Source organism: Anneissia japonica, unplaced genomic scaffold (assembly GCF_011630105.1).
Source record: "Anneissia japonica isolate Jap-2015-1 unplaced genomic scaffold, ASM1163010v1 scaffold287941_len684077_cov200, whole genome shotgun sequence".
Lineage (NCBI taxonomy): Eukaryota > Metazoa > Echinodermata > Crinoidea > Comatulida > Comatulidae > Anneissia > Anneissia japonica.
In genome coordinates, this window is record NW_022713799.1 from 386,316 (window position 1) to 401,727 (window position 15,412).

The 15,412-nt window shown below is 32.7% G+C and overlaps 1 protein-coding gene across 6 annotated transcripts in view; it reads right to left on the minus strand.

Annotated features, from left to right (window-relative positions):
• Positions 1-1,767: 1,767 nt before the first annotated feature.
• LOC117108753 (AP-3 complex subunit delta-1-like) overlaps positions 1,768-15,412 on the minus strand; it is a 43,717-nt gene continuing 30,072 nt past the window's right edge. For 5 of the 6 annotated variants that reach the window (XM_033250884.1, XM_033250882.1, XM_033250885.1 and 2 more), the window contains 13 exons: positions 15,027-15,065; positions 13,594-13,748; positions 12,915-12,994; positions 12,023-12,179; positions 10,881-11,063; positions 10,381-10,476; positions 7,833-7,982; positions 7,379-7,426; positions 6,713-6,850; positions 6,163-6,303; positions 4,864-4,949; positions 4,410-4,617; positions 1,768-4,103 (listed from right to left, as the gene is read on the minus strand). In XM_033250884.1, the coding sequence (XP_033106775.1) occupies positions 4,008-4,103; positions 4,410-4,617; positions 4,864-4,949; positions 6,163-6,303; positions 6,713-6,850; positions 7,379-7,426; positions 7,833-7,982; positions 10,381-10,476; positions 10,881-11,063; positions 12,023-12,179; positions 12,915-12,994; positions 13,594-13,748; positions 15,027-15,065 (1,577 nt within the window). In that variant the 3' untranslated portion in view covers positions 1,768-4,007. The remainder of the gene's footprint in view (positions 4,104-4,409; positions 4,618-4,863; positions 4,950-6,162; positions 6,304-6,712; positions 6,851-7,378; positions 7,427-7,832; positions 7,983-10,380; positions 10,477-10,880; positions 11,064-12,022; positions 12,180-12,914; positions 12,995-13,593; positions 13,749-15,026; positions 15,066-15,412) is intronic. The other variant, XM_033250887.1, reaches the window with a different exon arrangement.

Sequence of the window (15,412 nt, forward strand, 5' to 3'; positions counted from 1 at the left end):
AACTCAGCCATCTTGGAATTTTTTGTGATGACGTCATTATTCCGATTAAATTTTTTAACGAGAGTGAGGAGTAACTATTTAGCCAAGTTCTTGTTACATTTGATATACATAGCATATGAAAAAAGTGACTAAAAACATACATTTATTTCCCCTACCCCCATCTTAATTAGTCCAAAATATATTTTATGTCAAAATTTCAAAGTGCTATAAAAAAAAGTTGCCCAAGCTCTAAGAATGGGGATTTTTTTTCTGAGACACTATATGATATACTGATTCAGAAAAACCAATAAATTTTCCTTTACTTTTTTCCCGCTAATTTCCTACTGCACCCAGGCTATATGGCGAATTTGTATTACTTATTTGATATACTGTATTTAAATTTTATATATTTTACCAGCCTGTTAGTGGCGATGATTCGCTGTTGGTCTGATGAAATGAAATAAATAAATAAAATAAATAAATAGGTATCGAGCTACTATAATATGACTTCATGTATGTTTTCAAATGTCGAAAACAGCCTCCAAAACTAAAAAAACACAGTTTGAAAAAAACCAAAAATGTAATCATCTGATATATTTTAAAATCCTCATTCTTCAAAGTGAAATTCTAAATTTTGGAAATTTTGCATGAAATTTGTCACCCACGCTGTCAAGGTCGAGGTTGCTTCCCCTATCACGATGTATTCCAAGCATTATGAGACTATCCAAACGAGCATTTGTCATAACAGAACGCAAATTATTTTTAATTAGTCTCATTGAAATATTATTATTATTATTATTATTGTGATGGAAAGTTGACACAAATAGTTAAATGAAAACAATATCGTGGCTAAACGAATATTACATGTAAATATATTTTTTTTTAAATTCTCCGACGAGGAGGGGGAGGGGGGTGGAGACTAAGCTTCACTGGCTGTGAATCAAATATGAATAAAACAAAGATTCTCATCTCCCCATTCTTAGTTCGTTGCCGACAGAAATTATTAAACACTCGTAGCAATGCTTTTTCGGGCCTTAAACGCGAATCACCTTTATTACAGTACACGCCTCTGCTCAAGAGACACGCAGGAAATTAGGCATACAATTTAAAATGTATTGTTTTTATTTGAATCGGGGGGAAAATTATGGAAAACAAACTGCGCATTTTGGAGCATTGTTTTGATGTAAAAAGTTGTGGGTTCTTGGCTCTGACCTCAAGTTACCTTTAACTACAAGATCGTTTTCCAGTTGTGTATGTGACTAAAGTATATACAATAAGGTAAAGTAGTTATGGTTACCGTGGCAGCCCTAGCAGGGTTGGGTATCCCATTCGGACAGCGCAACCTCCACAAGACACGGATCGTCGGACCAAATGAGAACAAAATCTTTTTATTTTTTACTTTTTAAATATCTGGGGGAAAATTACGTTCTAAAACGTCCCAAAAATTTCCAATTTTTTTTAGGCATCAGAGGGATAAGCCTGTGGACCCCTGACCACTGTCAGACTCAACTCCCATCCCCAGTCATACAAATCCTGAGCTGCCATTGGTGGCCACTTGAATGATATTTCAAGCTATTTTTTTTAATGCAAATACTATAGCAATGTGTTGTAAAAGTTTGTTGGTTCGGGTTTATGACCTCAAATGACCTCTTCCCCATTTACGTATGGCAGTTTACTATGTACACAGTGGCTACAGATGTATTTATTGCAAAGAATATTGATAACAACAGTTTCTAACTACAGTACTGCAATGAGAGATGCACTTCAAATCAACCAAGAACACATCAATTTTCATTATCTATCCATTTAGAGCATGTTTATTATCAATACCGAAGACGAATCTCTTATATCAGTCAGTTAATTAGTCTCCAGATCTTTAGCTTGAACACAAATTCACATTATTCTTATTTGGTCACAATTATACATTTACATGTTTACTAATAAAAAAATAACAACTAATCACAACATTCAACAAAAGTGATAGATATTGAAACATAAATAGATGAACGTAACAACAACAATAATTACACACTTACAATGATTTTAATACAAGTTATTATTCTAACATCAGAGAATGCCATGGTTAAATCTAAAGGCAATTATTAGACAGATTTTTCATCTACACTTATAGAGTATATCGGACATTTTGTATCGTCTTTATGGTAGTATGAGTCATAGGATGGATGCTTACTGTCTATAAAATATATTACTGGATATGCTCTTAGTGATTCAGCAATCACTGATCACCAACATACACAAATCAAGGGATTATAGAATAGAAACATGTCACAATGAAACTACGTCACCTGGAATAAAATACCAAGTGCAATACCAGGTGACCATTGTAATTTTAATATTAATTTAAATATTACAATCCATCATCAAATAATTTCTATTGCTCAGTGTTAACACATGCCAACATCTTTCACACCTGTTTATTGAATATGTAAATCAGATGCAGTTTTACCAATATATCTAACAATTAACAAACATTTCATATATTTCAGAACAAAAATAAACAAAATAACCATAACACTGAGGATTTTACCTCTACTTCCTGACATGGGTCTTAATGTCAACAAAAGGGCTAAGCTAATACTTTTTATTAAGACAAAATATCTGCTCCAATCTGTTACCAAGACGATCCTTTAGTATTAAGTTCACTGTTTTAACAAAGACAATACTTATCACAAAGAAGTATATATCTCTTTTACTTATATACTATATTATATATTGTATCTATCTATCTATATAATCTTAGACACTTCAGCTCTGTTGCTGAATATTTTTGAGAGCATATTCTTTTAGTGAATAGATGAGTTGGAGAAATTCACAGGTGCGAAAAAATACATTAGTCAACCTATCAACCACTTGTTGATGTAAAAACTAAAAAAGAAGGTAAGGAATCATGAAATAAAAAGTATTATACACAGAATCATAAAAATAGGATGGAATGGATGTTTTTGACAGTAATAGTATCAATATTATCAAAGTTTTTCTATCTATGACATTTAAATTTAAATCCTCAATCAATATTCCGCAAAACCATAATATCATTACATGCTTCTCAGCAATATAACATATTTTACTGATTGAGCTCCTTTATATCAAATGCCCTCTTTAGAATAATAAATATACATCAACATCATTTGAAGAATGGAGACTAAATAAAGAAAAAAACATAAATATACCATTTGGTATTACACATTACAGAAGATATCGACCACTGGTATTAAGTGAAAGTACATGGAGAATTTTCTGTTGTTCAATGTAATGATTGGCTTAGCAAATAAAAACATATTTATTAGTTTCAAATCAAGAGAAGATATTTATGCAAGAATCGATTGGATGAAATATTTGCATTTTAATAAACACTCATCATATGTGATTGGCAGGAAATATATGCATCCTAACAAAATCCATCTTTATACAAGATGTGATTAGCTAAAATGTCTGCATTCTAACAGATATCATTATTCAATCTCACTGACTGAAATGAGTATAAAACAAAACTGGAGTATCTTGACATCAGTCATGCAAAACACATGGCTTGTCTTGGCACCTGTATTCTAATTAAAGGTGTTATATGTAATGTATCATTTACTCAGCCATACTGCTGTAAAGGAGGATGTAATCAGTAACACACGTTTGTAGCTTTACAATTTGTATTGCTAAAATAAAGTTTGACAATATATGCTCACAACGTTCATAAATTATTCTGTCTTCTATAGCTAAAATTTCTGTCTGGCTTCCTGTAAACACAATTAGCCATTAAAGGAATGGAATTTCTGGGAGTCGGAATACACCAACTAACAGCATTTTAGTCTTATTCCAATCCATTCTATATTTTTCTGGGAAAATTACACCTGTGTAATCTAACCTTAATAATCATTGCCTTTCATAGTCACATCAGAATGGAAGCATAATTTTCCTCCATTCTGTTAGGTGTGCTTAATATTCCCAAGCATATATAAACCCTGATGAGCACTAACATGGACCACTTAACTAAGTATAATTTGTATTGATGATTATTCTTCCAGTAGAACTGCCTTGATGTCATCCAAAAAGCTTGATAGTAGTGTAGAATCTGAGCCTTTGCCCTCTATTGATAAACCATTATTTGCCTACAAAGAAAGTTTAACAAAAGAATAAAAGAATCTGTTACTTTCAGTTCTGTAATCATTGTTTCCTTTCTGAATTCAACACAAAATAGCAGGAAAAATAGATTGAAATCTACCACAATTCCATTCACAACAATTCCATTGATATCTATAATCTAAAATGTTGATTCTTCTTCTTATTGGGTCTATACACAGGTCTATATTTAATTCACATATCCTAGCATTGTCTTTGAGTTCCACAAGGTCAGCAGTAGTAGTAGAGGGGACAATTGAGAAAATGTTGCTTTATCAAGAATCCTTGTTACTTACCAATAATTTGACTAGTAAACAAATATGATGACTCTGGATGGAACAAGAGTACAATGAGGCAGAGTCACCGACCCTTTCAACTAATCGGCAGTGAGTAAAGAAGCATACCCTATGCAGGGCATAGTTAAACTCCATAGGTACAGAGGCTATTGTTAATGAATTCTTTGCTTGCAAATCACCACTTGATAACAGATTAGCAAATTCAGTTCTACAATAAAGATAACATTAAATGTTGTGGTTATAGAATATTAAAATTTACTATATTTATGATTTATGTATATTATGTATTATAATATTAAGTGATGATAGCTTGAGTGAACTTAAATAACACAGTTTTCATAATTAAGATCAATTTTACATCTGATCCATTCAACAAATTATTTAACACTATTCATTATACATTAATAAACACTACAATCCCTCTCTCTTTTTTTTCTCCCACTTTCCAACTCACCCCGTGCAAGGAACTGCAGTGGTATAAGCTGTTACCGGTAGATGTACTTTAAAATCAATCTTTTCACTTGTAGATCCAGCTTCATCCTGAAAAAACATTTTTTTTTTCTGTCACTTTTTTTCTGTCAAGATTTTAAGGAAATTGGTGAAAAAGATATAGAATTAAATTCTATTATCAAAATAGCACACTCTAGTGATGTGTGCTCTAGCAACAACAGTGTCCTGATACATAAGTAGAAGAATGAACACTGAAGTAATGCTTTGATGTTTTTTTTTCTCAAAAGGTTGCTGGTTTGAGCACAAGTCTGGTAACTTTGATTGTGTCCTCATGTAAGGGACTTCCCCCATCTGTTCCTCTTCATCCAGGAATATAAATGGATTTGGAATGACAAAATTGCTCTGGCATTGAGCTACCTTCATGTCTAGGAACACTTCCCGATGGAAGCAGAGCAAGTTCCACATTATGGACATGGATAACGTATTCAAATTCCCAGGAAGCATAATTACCCATGAGCACCTATTGCTAGTGGATAAAAGCAGTAAACAAGACTCCACAATAGAGGGATTTAGCGATGATTGTTTACAGGTGGTCATGTGACCTAACTTGGATATACATGAAAAACATTACAGTGCGATAGCATAGGAAAAGATAATGTCATGGTTTCGAAAAAAACCAACCACTGTTAACGTGAGAAGCAAATGGCTAGGAATGGCAATACGATTGTTCAAAATAGTGTTTATTTACTTATTCTTCTTGGATTGTATGCTTTGAAATTTAAGTGATCCTTCATAAACCTTAGATTGCCCTAACATCACAGCGTAGTTCGCGAGTCGAAGACCATCATGCATACCTAACCATGCCATAGATGTGCAGGAGCCTAGGCCTAACATTTGTCTAAAAATCTCAATGTCTGCGGCCAGTATCCTTTACAGCATTAGCAAACCATTAAGGCAAAATTCTTAAGTTTAATTTCCAATCAATTTGATATAGTTTACTGGGAATTATGATGATCTTTACAGCAATAAACAAGGGACAGCCGCGATAGCAATCTCCATGTAAAACACTGCTGTGTCCGTGGATTGTTTATATCCAACACCCAAGTTAGGTCATGTGACGCCCATTGCTAAATCCCTCTATTACTATTACAAAGTAAAAAATCAAATTTGCCCATCCTTGGAGTGCGCCCTCACTAATTATCATGAAAAGGCTTTGTAAACCAAGTAAACTACCGGCTAAATAAACACTGTCTTCCTAATATTATCATTATTATAAACAAAACATCTAAAGCCTGATGCTTACCTTAATCATATAAGTTAATGTTCCTCTGAGTTTTTGGGGCATGGTAACATTTTGAACAGTAAAAGCAAACTGGCCTTCATTTGTGGCACCAGCAGGAAGCTGGAATGGTACACTGATGCCATCATGAGAGGAAGCACCACTCTGTATCGCAAAGAAAATGTACAAAAAAAACCCCCATTAATAACAAATACAGCAATATCTGATGGTGCGCAATTGCAGAGTTAAAAAGCTAGCATTTCTGAAGGTCCATATCCTGGCAACAAATGTCAGGATAAAAACGGTATTACAATTTCAGTAACATCTGATGGTTACACATGAAGTGCACAATTGTAGAGTTTTGGTTAATAACGAGTCTTTCTTTCTGAAGGTCAGGGTAAGAAATGGCATTACATCTTCAGTAACATTTGATTATTCAGTTCCAATTATGCAAAAATCCCCAAAAAGATAAATTCTAACACTCAATTACATTAAAAGATAAGGCACATATAGACATACACAGATAGGCAAATAGACCTAAATAGATATATAAATAAAGGCCAACAATCCTTACCTCTCTTACAAGACGTGTGTTGAGAGAGTCAAGTACATTAAAATCTAAAGACTTGAGTTGTGAATTGGTTAAGTTACTAAAGATGATGGATAAAACCACTTGTTTACTGTGGTTCATATCAATTCGTGTTTCATACGTCTGAAATCATAAATTAAAGGAAATTAAATTAATAACTCATCTTTCACAGATGATCTGCTCTCGGACAGATAAATGTTATAGACCATTTAAGTGTTGCAAATAAAGATCATAATTATATTCTCCACATCTCTTGAGTAAAGCACAGTAATCATATATATTTGTATTTTGTTATATTATTTTAATATGTATCACAAAGGCTCCTCACAAGCCACAGCCTTAGTAGCATGGAGTCTCTAATACATTCATTATGAAAGGAAATATGAAAAGCAAAGTATCAGCATGGGTACGCAAAGAGCTGGTTGCCAGTAGAAGGGAAATCATTCTAAGAGATAAAAACAGGGGAATAGAACACTCTTGGAAACAAGCCAAATACTGTTGTTCCTGGAACTTGAAATTAACACCACAAATTGTTCAACATAGCAGGAATGATATTTACTTCTGTAGAAAATAGCATCCTGTAAGAATAATCTCCCACCCACAACCGAAAGAAAAAAAAAATACAAAAGCAACTTTTAAATTGGTACTTACTAGTTTTATTGATTTGTTTTCAGCCAGTGGTTTGTAACTTGATAATTGCTACAAAGAAATACATTGTAATATATAAATTAAAACTACCTCAAATGATACATTGTGTTAAACACATCGCATTAAAATGGACATTAAATTCACCACTACACAAAAATAATGACTTCAACAATTTACAAGCATGTAAAATCATTAGTGAATGTTGTGAATATTGATAAAATTGGTTGTTTGATAGTTCAAATATCTTCATTTCATACAGATAATTATTCACTTCCTATAAAAGGATCAATTGAAGTTCAAACAATTTATTGCGTGCGTGTCAAAAACTGGAAAAACTATTATAAAACATAAAAAACTCAGAAAAGAAATTGCTTAATAAAAAACTTAACTGATAAAGTCCAAATAATTAGTAAAATAAAAGCAATTTATTAATTAATTTTAATGAAAATTAACTTACTGGTAATTGGACTTCCACTTCTTCAACAACAGTACCTCCATTCTCATTTGCAATAGCTTCTGCTTCTTCTGTTTTGTTGGATTTTTTCTTTTTATCTTTTTTCTTCTCTTTCTTATCTTTCTTTGATTTCTTTTCTCTCTTCTTATGTTTCTACAACAAAGATAATAATAATAACTAGAAATTGCAAATTGCAAGTGAAGTGCTGCGAAGTACAACTGCATAAAATGTTCTTCGAACAAAATTATTTATGCGAGTCATGTGAAAATAATGAATAATAAAAATATAACAAATAATATGAGCACGACCCATTGTCTATATATTATTAGAACAGCGTTGGTACAATAGTGTTTTGCTGCAGTGACATCTCTCTGCTGGCGATGGCTCGCTGCTGCTGGCGATGACTCGCTGCTGGCAAATCGACCTGCGCATGTGTATAAAATGGTATTTATTTCCGCAAACACTATGCCAGTCTACAACAAGCGTCGCCTAAATGTAATAATTAGCACGTTGAAATAGGCTAGTAAATAAGTTTAACTGGGTTCGTAAATAATATTGTCCTCAAAATATTGTGGCTGAGACAGGAGCCGATTAAACGTAGAAATAGGAAACCTAGAAATATAGTAAAAACATTGAATAGTACTCCAGCGTCGCGACATGCCGACGTTGGTACGAGTAGGTTAGTCTACAAACGTCGGCCTAAAGTAATTGATTTTACCCGGCAGAACGAAAGAAGGAAACTCCGCTTTTCAGTTGTCTCAGGCGATTGATTTTTGACAAACAATGACCTTTCAGAGGTCAAATTGCTGTCAAGAATATGAATTGGCTGCTTCGCAGCAATAATAAAAATAATAAAGGCTTTGTTTAAACACAGAAAAGCTTGTATCACCAGAAGGTGTTCTTCTACAAGGCCATGATATTGATTAAATACTAAAAAGATTAACACCATTTACTAAACAATTTTTATAAAAGTAAACATAAACAAATTCAAAAACTTACACCACTGGGTAATAACTGTTCAAATGAATAAACATTTGTTGCATTTTGAGCTGCACTTTCAAGACTATTCCATAATTTGGCTCCATGATACGAAAAACTTCGCTTTTTGTACTCAGTTTTGGGTTTTTCCAAGGACAAGACATCATTAGATCTTGTATGGTATTTTTGTTCCTTAGCGGTAAATAATGTGTTTAAGTATGGTGGTGCTTCATTATGGAATATCTTATACAATGTAATAGTTTTAATTGTTAATATTTTGGATTATTTACTATTAGTTTTCATTTTACATCCTTCTTTCCCTCAAATTGCCTATTTAGTAGAGAAATAAAGTATCAATTATATACTGGTGTTTTATAACCAAATACTTTATTAAGTATGTGAACTAATGTATGCATATAATGAAGCTGTACACTAACGAGACCACATTCCTAACTACACTTTACATGAAATATAATCAAACAACATCAGCTGGTTTGTATAGTAAAGTAAATCTTTGTGAGCTGCTAGGCTCATAAGGTTGGAGCTTACTGTATCCCCAGTTTCTGTGACATGAAACAGTTGAGAGTGTGATTAACCCCACCCACCCCCTCCCCCTTGGGAGGTTAGTCCATCACAGGCTACTTTCAGAGCAATTACCTGGTACTCAAAGCTACAGAATTATAGACTGAAGCAATGTAAATAGAGTGCCTTGCTAAAGAACACATTCAAAATGAATGAGGGATTGAAATCTCAACTTTGTGGCTGGGAAACAAACTGTTCCCACTGCCCCAAACCACTTCTATGGTTGATATACACAGTGCTATATTTTGCATTTAATTATTAAAATTAGCTTGCAAATTGAAATTCCTTTTCATTATTCCCAACTTTTGATGTCTCTTACAATAGCCATATAAGTGGCAAATTCCGTAAAAAATAATAAAATCAAACAAACCAATAAAATTTACCATTATATTCAGAATGTTTGTTCATTCAGATATTATCAGCTGTTTAGTTAAAATGGACTAGTTGTTTATACAGCCACTGTATGCAGGTGAAATGCAGTGGACCAAACAAGCCATTGTCCTGGCAGGAAGCGGCAGTAACTGAACCGCTGCATTACACCTGCCCACAGTGGCTATACAGTACAAACAACTAGACCATCTTAACCAAACAGCTGATAATATCTGAATGAACAAATGTTCTGTACATATAGGTAAATTTTATTGGTTTGTTACATTTCATTATTCTTTATGAAACGGTATATACTGGAAGACAGTGGATACTACACAAATGCTATGTAAATTTCTTCCTTTTCCTATTGTACATTGGCCTCATCTTCCCCCTTCCTCTGAATCTATCATCCCTTTTTTATTCTTTGACCTTCCACCATTACAAAATTACAATTAGTTAGCACATGAAATCATTGTTGGTGGTTTTTAAAGTGAATAAAAGTTGAATTAAACTCAACTAGACCCAGTCCTCTATTGTAGCAAATATCAGTGGTTCAAAGCACAAACTAATACATTTATTTAATAATTATATAAGTAAATTCATGTGTATTAATTTATTTTACCTCGTCAGGTGCATGTTCTGTTTCTGGTGTTTCTTCTACAGCTTCAGGTTTTTTTGTTGTATCTTCTTTAGTCAACCAGAAGTTAATATCATCATACTTCAAAAGACAAATATAAAAGCAAAATTGATGAGCAACTCATTAATTTATAATACAAACAGGGGATGCATGCAGCACAGATGTCCTTAGTATTATGCACTATTTATAGGACTACTATTATAAAACTATATATATACATATCCATATACTCATCACAAAGGAAAGACTAGTTTTGTCTGAAAGCTCTGGTTATATTTCTGGATGTTTACTTAAGTTTACATTTTACTGTAGCTGTTGCTTATCAAATCTGTGCCTCTACCGAGATCCACCCCTGGTTTCCAACAGCATTATTGTTCAGTACAGTATTTTGTATTTTAATGTATACCATATACATATAAAAATATAAATATACAAACTTTAATTTCCATGTTAAAATCCAAAGTGATGTTTGCAATAGCAAATACCTTGCTTTTTTCTGGTTCTTCTGGTTGAGAAGCTGTTGATTTTGTTGTGCTTGGTGACGCTTCCTCCAATCCTCCATTGGTAACAGGCTCTGGTTCACCACCGAGTAAGTTTTCCTCATTTTCCTCTGTTGCTTTAACTTCAACCTTTGGTTCTTCATCAGCCTCTGATTTTGATCTCTTTTTCTACAATGAGCAATATTATCATATTTACAAATAACCTTAAAAGACAACACATTAGATATGAAAACTAAATCTCCGAATCTATAATTTCTTATATGACAAATTTGTGTGATATGCTCATATACGGGCATGTTGATGCCATATTACACCCAAATATGGGCATATCACAATAAAATGTGGCAAAGCTTAAGCTTCATAAGGGCAGAGTTAAAGCTTCAACAATTAAATATACCTTTACCGCCAGCTGCATGCTCAGTGTGTGTGGACTGTAAGTAGGTCCTCCACATACGATACTTTGCAATAATTTTAGTCAACTTTGAAATGGAACTATTTGCAATGCATGTGGACTTGTCAAATAAGGGCTGGTCTGAGAAGACCAATTTGTTACTCTTGGTTCTGCTAATTGCTATATGTGGCAAAGACAAGCCAAACCAGTCACTCATCACAAAAATCAATTTTTAGTTATTAATACAGGGCAAAACAGTAAAATGAAAGCTATAAAATGGTTAAAAAATAATTTTAAATCCAACATTTCTTTTTGAAGTTACAAGCGTTTAAATATACAGCTGTTTATAGAACAATATTTGAGAAATCTGCTTTCAAAGTTTATGATTTTGGGCATTTCTTCAGGCAGAAACAATCACCAAATTGTTAAAAATTGTTGTTTTAACATTTAAAATGGCGAAAATAACAACACAGCATGATGTATAGATATATAAAGGTTAGTTTAGTGCAATAAAATAGATTTCAAAAATTTTGATATTCCAGCATGTCATAGCCATTATCTCTGAAACACAATTTGCGACGAAGTGACTGGTTTGGCTTGTCTTTGCCACATATTATAATTATGATTCTTATAACTGTCTATATCACATCTGTCTCTCACATGTATTTTCAAAAACTTAACCTAGCCTGAAAAAATTAGCACAGGTTTACTTTGATAAAAAGGAAAAAGTAACTACCTTTTTTTCTTTCTTGACTTTCTTTTGTGCCTTCTTATCTTTTTTAGTTTTCTTCTTTGTCTTGCCATCAGTAGCATCTTGATCTTCAGCTGGTTTGCTTTTGCCATCGACAACATGATGTCTACGCACAGGTATCTTCTCATGGGCATCAAGAGGACTGCAAGACAATCAGAATTTTAAATATTATTCTTACATTATCTGCCTAGCTATAGACCGTATCAAAGCAGCTTAAAAATCTGTGTTGAACTAATGAACTTGAATAATATATTCAATTTAAGATAATTATGTTACTGCAGCCAGGGATTTGCTAAAGACAGAGTTTATATTTTGATTCTATTCTATATAGCTTCAGGCTCTAAAGCCAAGGATATACCAAGCAGTTAACTTAATCACTCTTCAAAGTGGCAATAGTGTCACAAGACAAACATACACAAAATGCTTTACATAGACTAAGTCTCATTAGGAGGTTTAGGGAGTGGAGTTGATTGGTCGTGAGAAAAATTCTGTTACCGTGACAGGAAATGAACACAGGACACTGGAATTGGAAAGCAAGCTATTCAACCCCACTCCACTAGAGTTAAATGCAAAATGAGTGTGATTTTTATATACCATGCAAATTAACGGGATAGGTAAAGTAAAATAGTCTTTGCGTAAACCCTTTAATTGGCTAATAATTTAAATTTTAAAAAGTAAATCAGCAAAACTTAATTAGGATATTGAATCTTTCCAATGTTACATGAAGTTATTTGAAAAACTTAATTCTATTGCGCTTGTCTGATTCAATTTTTATAACTTATTATATACATATGACACATTATTAGTATCAATTATTATATTAATTATCTATAATATTGCTAATTAATTAAGTAATTAACGAGATAATAAAACATACGCATCAAGATCAATGTTCAAGGCTCTGTGTGGATCGTTAACATCATGTAATTCCTCATCATCTTCTGATATTGTAGCACCCTATGAAATCAAGTCACAAACATCATCATTAATTTCCATTTTATATATAATAGTCATTAAAAAATAATAATAGAAATATTAGTTTCTGCTTCTAATTTGTGTTGTAGGTTATCTACTGCTATAAATTGATTGAGTGATTGGTTGATTAATTCATTCAACAACAATACATTTTGTTATGGAAAAGTTTCTAAAATCTACACAACAATCTCAATAAGTAATTTGCTTGATTAGTTAATCAATTTCTCCCGAATAAAATAAAGTAAATTTCTGACAATGAACGGTAAACATCAAGGCTCAATAAAAAATATAAAATGCTGTAAATATTTGTTCCGATGATTTTACACAATTCTGTGGTGTTGATTGGTAGATCTGGCTCAACCCAACCTTAAACTTCAGTCTCACTATCTTAATGCACTACAGCAGGTCAGAGCAATATCCATTGACTAAATGTAAACATAAAGCACTGTCAAGCCTATCAAACTCTATTTGACAAAAACATGTGACATGCCTATATATGGTCATGATGACATCATAACACGGGCGTGTATAGGTACATCATCACTATATATAGGCATGCAACTTAAAGTCAGGCTACCAACCTCCGGCATTTCCTCCTCAATGATATCAACTGTATGCACAATGGGAATATCATCACTGGACACGGACACAGTGCGCTTCTTCCGTCCTTTCTTCCCACGCTTTTTGGATTTCTTTCCTTCTGCCGGTCTGTGCATGTACTTGTCTGTAATGTTACCTATAAAATACCATCAAAACATAACATTCTAGTAGCAATAAATTATAACTGAAATAAACAATCATTGGTTATTTATCAATCACAACATGAATAAATACAAAAACAAAATTTTCAATAAACGTTGTTCCAAGTGATTAATTATAATGAATATCCAAGTTGCATTTGAAGGTGAAATGTAACAAATTAAGCTTTATTACTGAAGTAAACACCTTAAAAAAAAAAACCCACAAAAACTTTTTTTGTTTAATTATAGCAGGACAATATTCTGCAAAGGTGGTGATGAACGGTAATGAAAAATTATAAATTAAAAAAATCACACAAAAATGGTGTAATTATCAAAGAAAACAGAAATGAAAACACTGACAACAGAACTATAAGAACATGAAAGAATATAACTGTATTTTATAATAAATGAGTAACGCTTAGCCAAACGAAAATTATCAATATTACTGCTGTACCATCAACAAAACTACCATCATCTCCTACACCACTGCTGACAACACTATGATTATCATCACCACCACTACTACTGTCACCATCATCACCATCATCCTACTTATCCCCATTCTCTCCACATCACCATAATCTCTACCACTAACACTCCCTTCATCCCCACCATCATTCTCCTTATTTAAACCATCGTCTCGACGTCACCATCATCTCCACACTACAACTCTTGTCAACATCATCACCACCAACACTAACATCCTAACCATCAACATCATCATAGAATGTAACTAATAACAAAGTAAAAGTTAAAAAATGCAACTGCAACATCATAAGTCAGTAACGTTAATTCATAAAAGGATAATAAAATATCGAATATGTCTGTAGTCCTCAAGATACTTCAGTTATACAATGATGTACATTAAATGTTGGGCAAAACCATTTATGTGACAACAAAATGAAAATCCACCCACCACACATCACATAAACATCATCTTCACATTTGTAATAATCATGCATTAGGTCACATGGTCAACACTAACCAATCACAGATGAGAACATTATAACAGCAAAGCACATGAAGTAAATGCTTATAAGAATTATATCTTCTACTTAAAATAATTAATGTTTATGAAAAATAGAATAAAAAGAGGACGGACAACACAAAATGAAAACAAAACCAACAAAAGAAGCAAAGAGAATGGAAAATGGCATGGTTTAGGCTATAAAACTAAAGATTGATAATGGTGCTTTAACCATCATGTTAACATGAAAGATGACAACGCAACACACAAAAAATTAACTGGTTAACAGGTGAAATGGTTCTAATACCTGGTATGTCATAATACGGGGATCGATGACCCCCTCTCCCTAACGAATGCGTGCAGAAAAACAAAGTGTGTTAATTAGAGTAGATATAATGTGTATGTTTGCTCATATTAGCATCACTGATTATAACAATCAAGAAATTAAAGATGGAAAATGTGTCATTTATATCTATACATGTGACAAATTGGTGAATATTAACGAGTCAAAGAGTGTAGAAACCATGAATGTAGTCTAATTTTTCAAATTGAAATTGTGGAGTGCTAACTATTAAATTAAAGCTCATAAACCAAATTATAATCATTTTTGGATTCCTTTTTTTCATATTACTTTAAATAATACATGATTTATTGAAAAATATTTTCTCTACACATTACAGAGTATTGTACTAA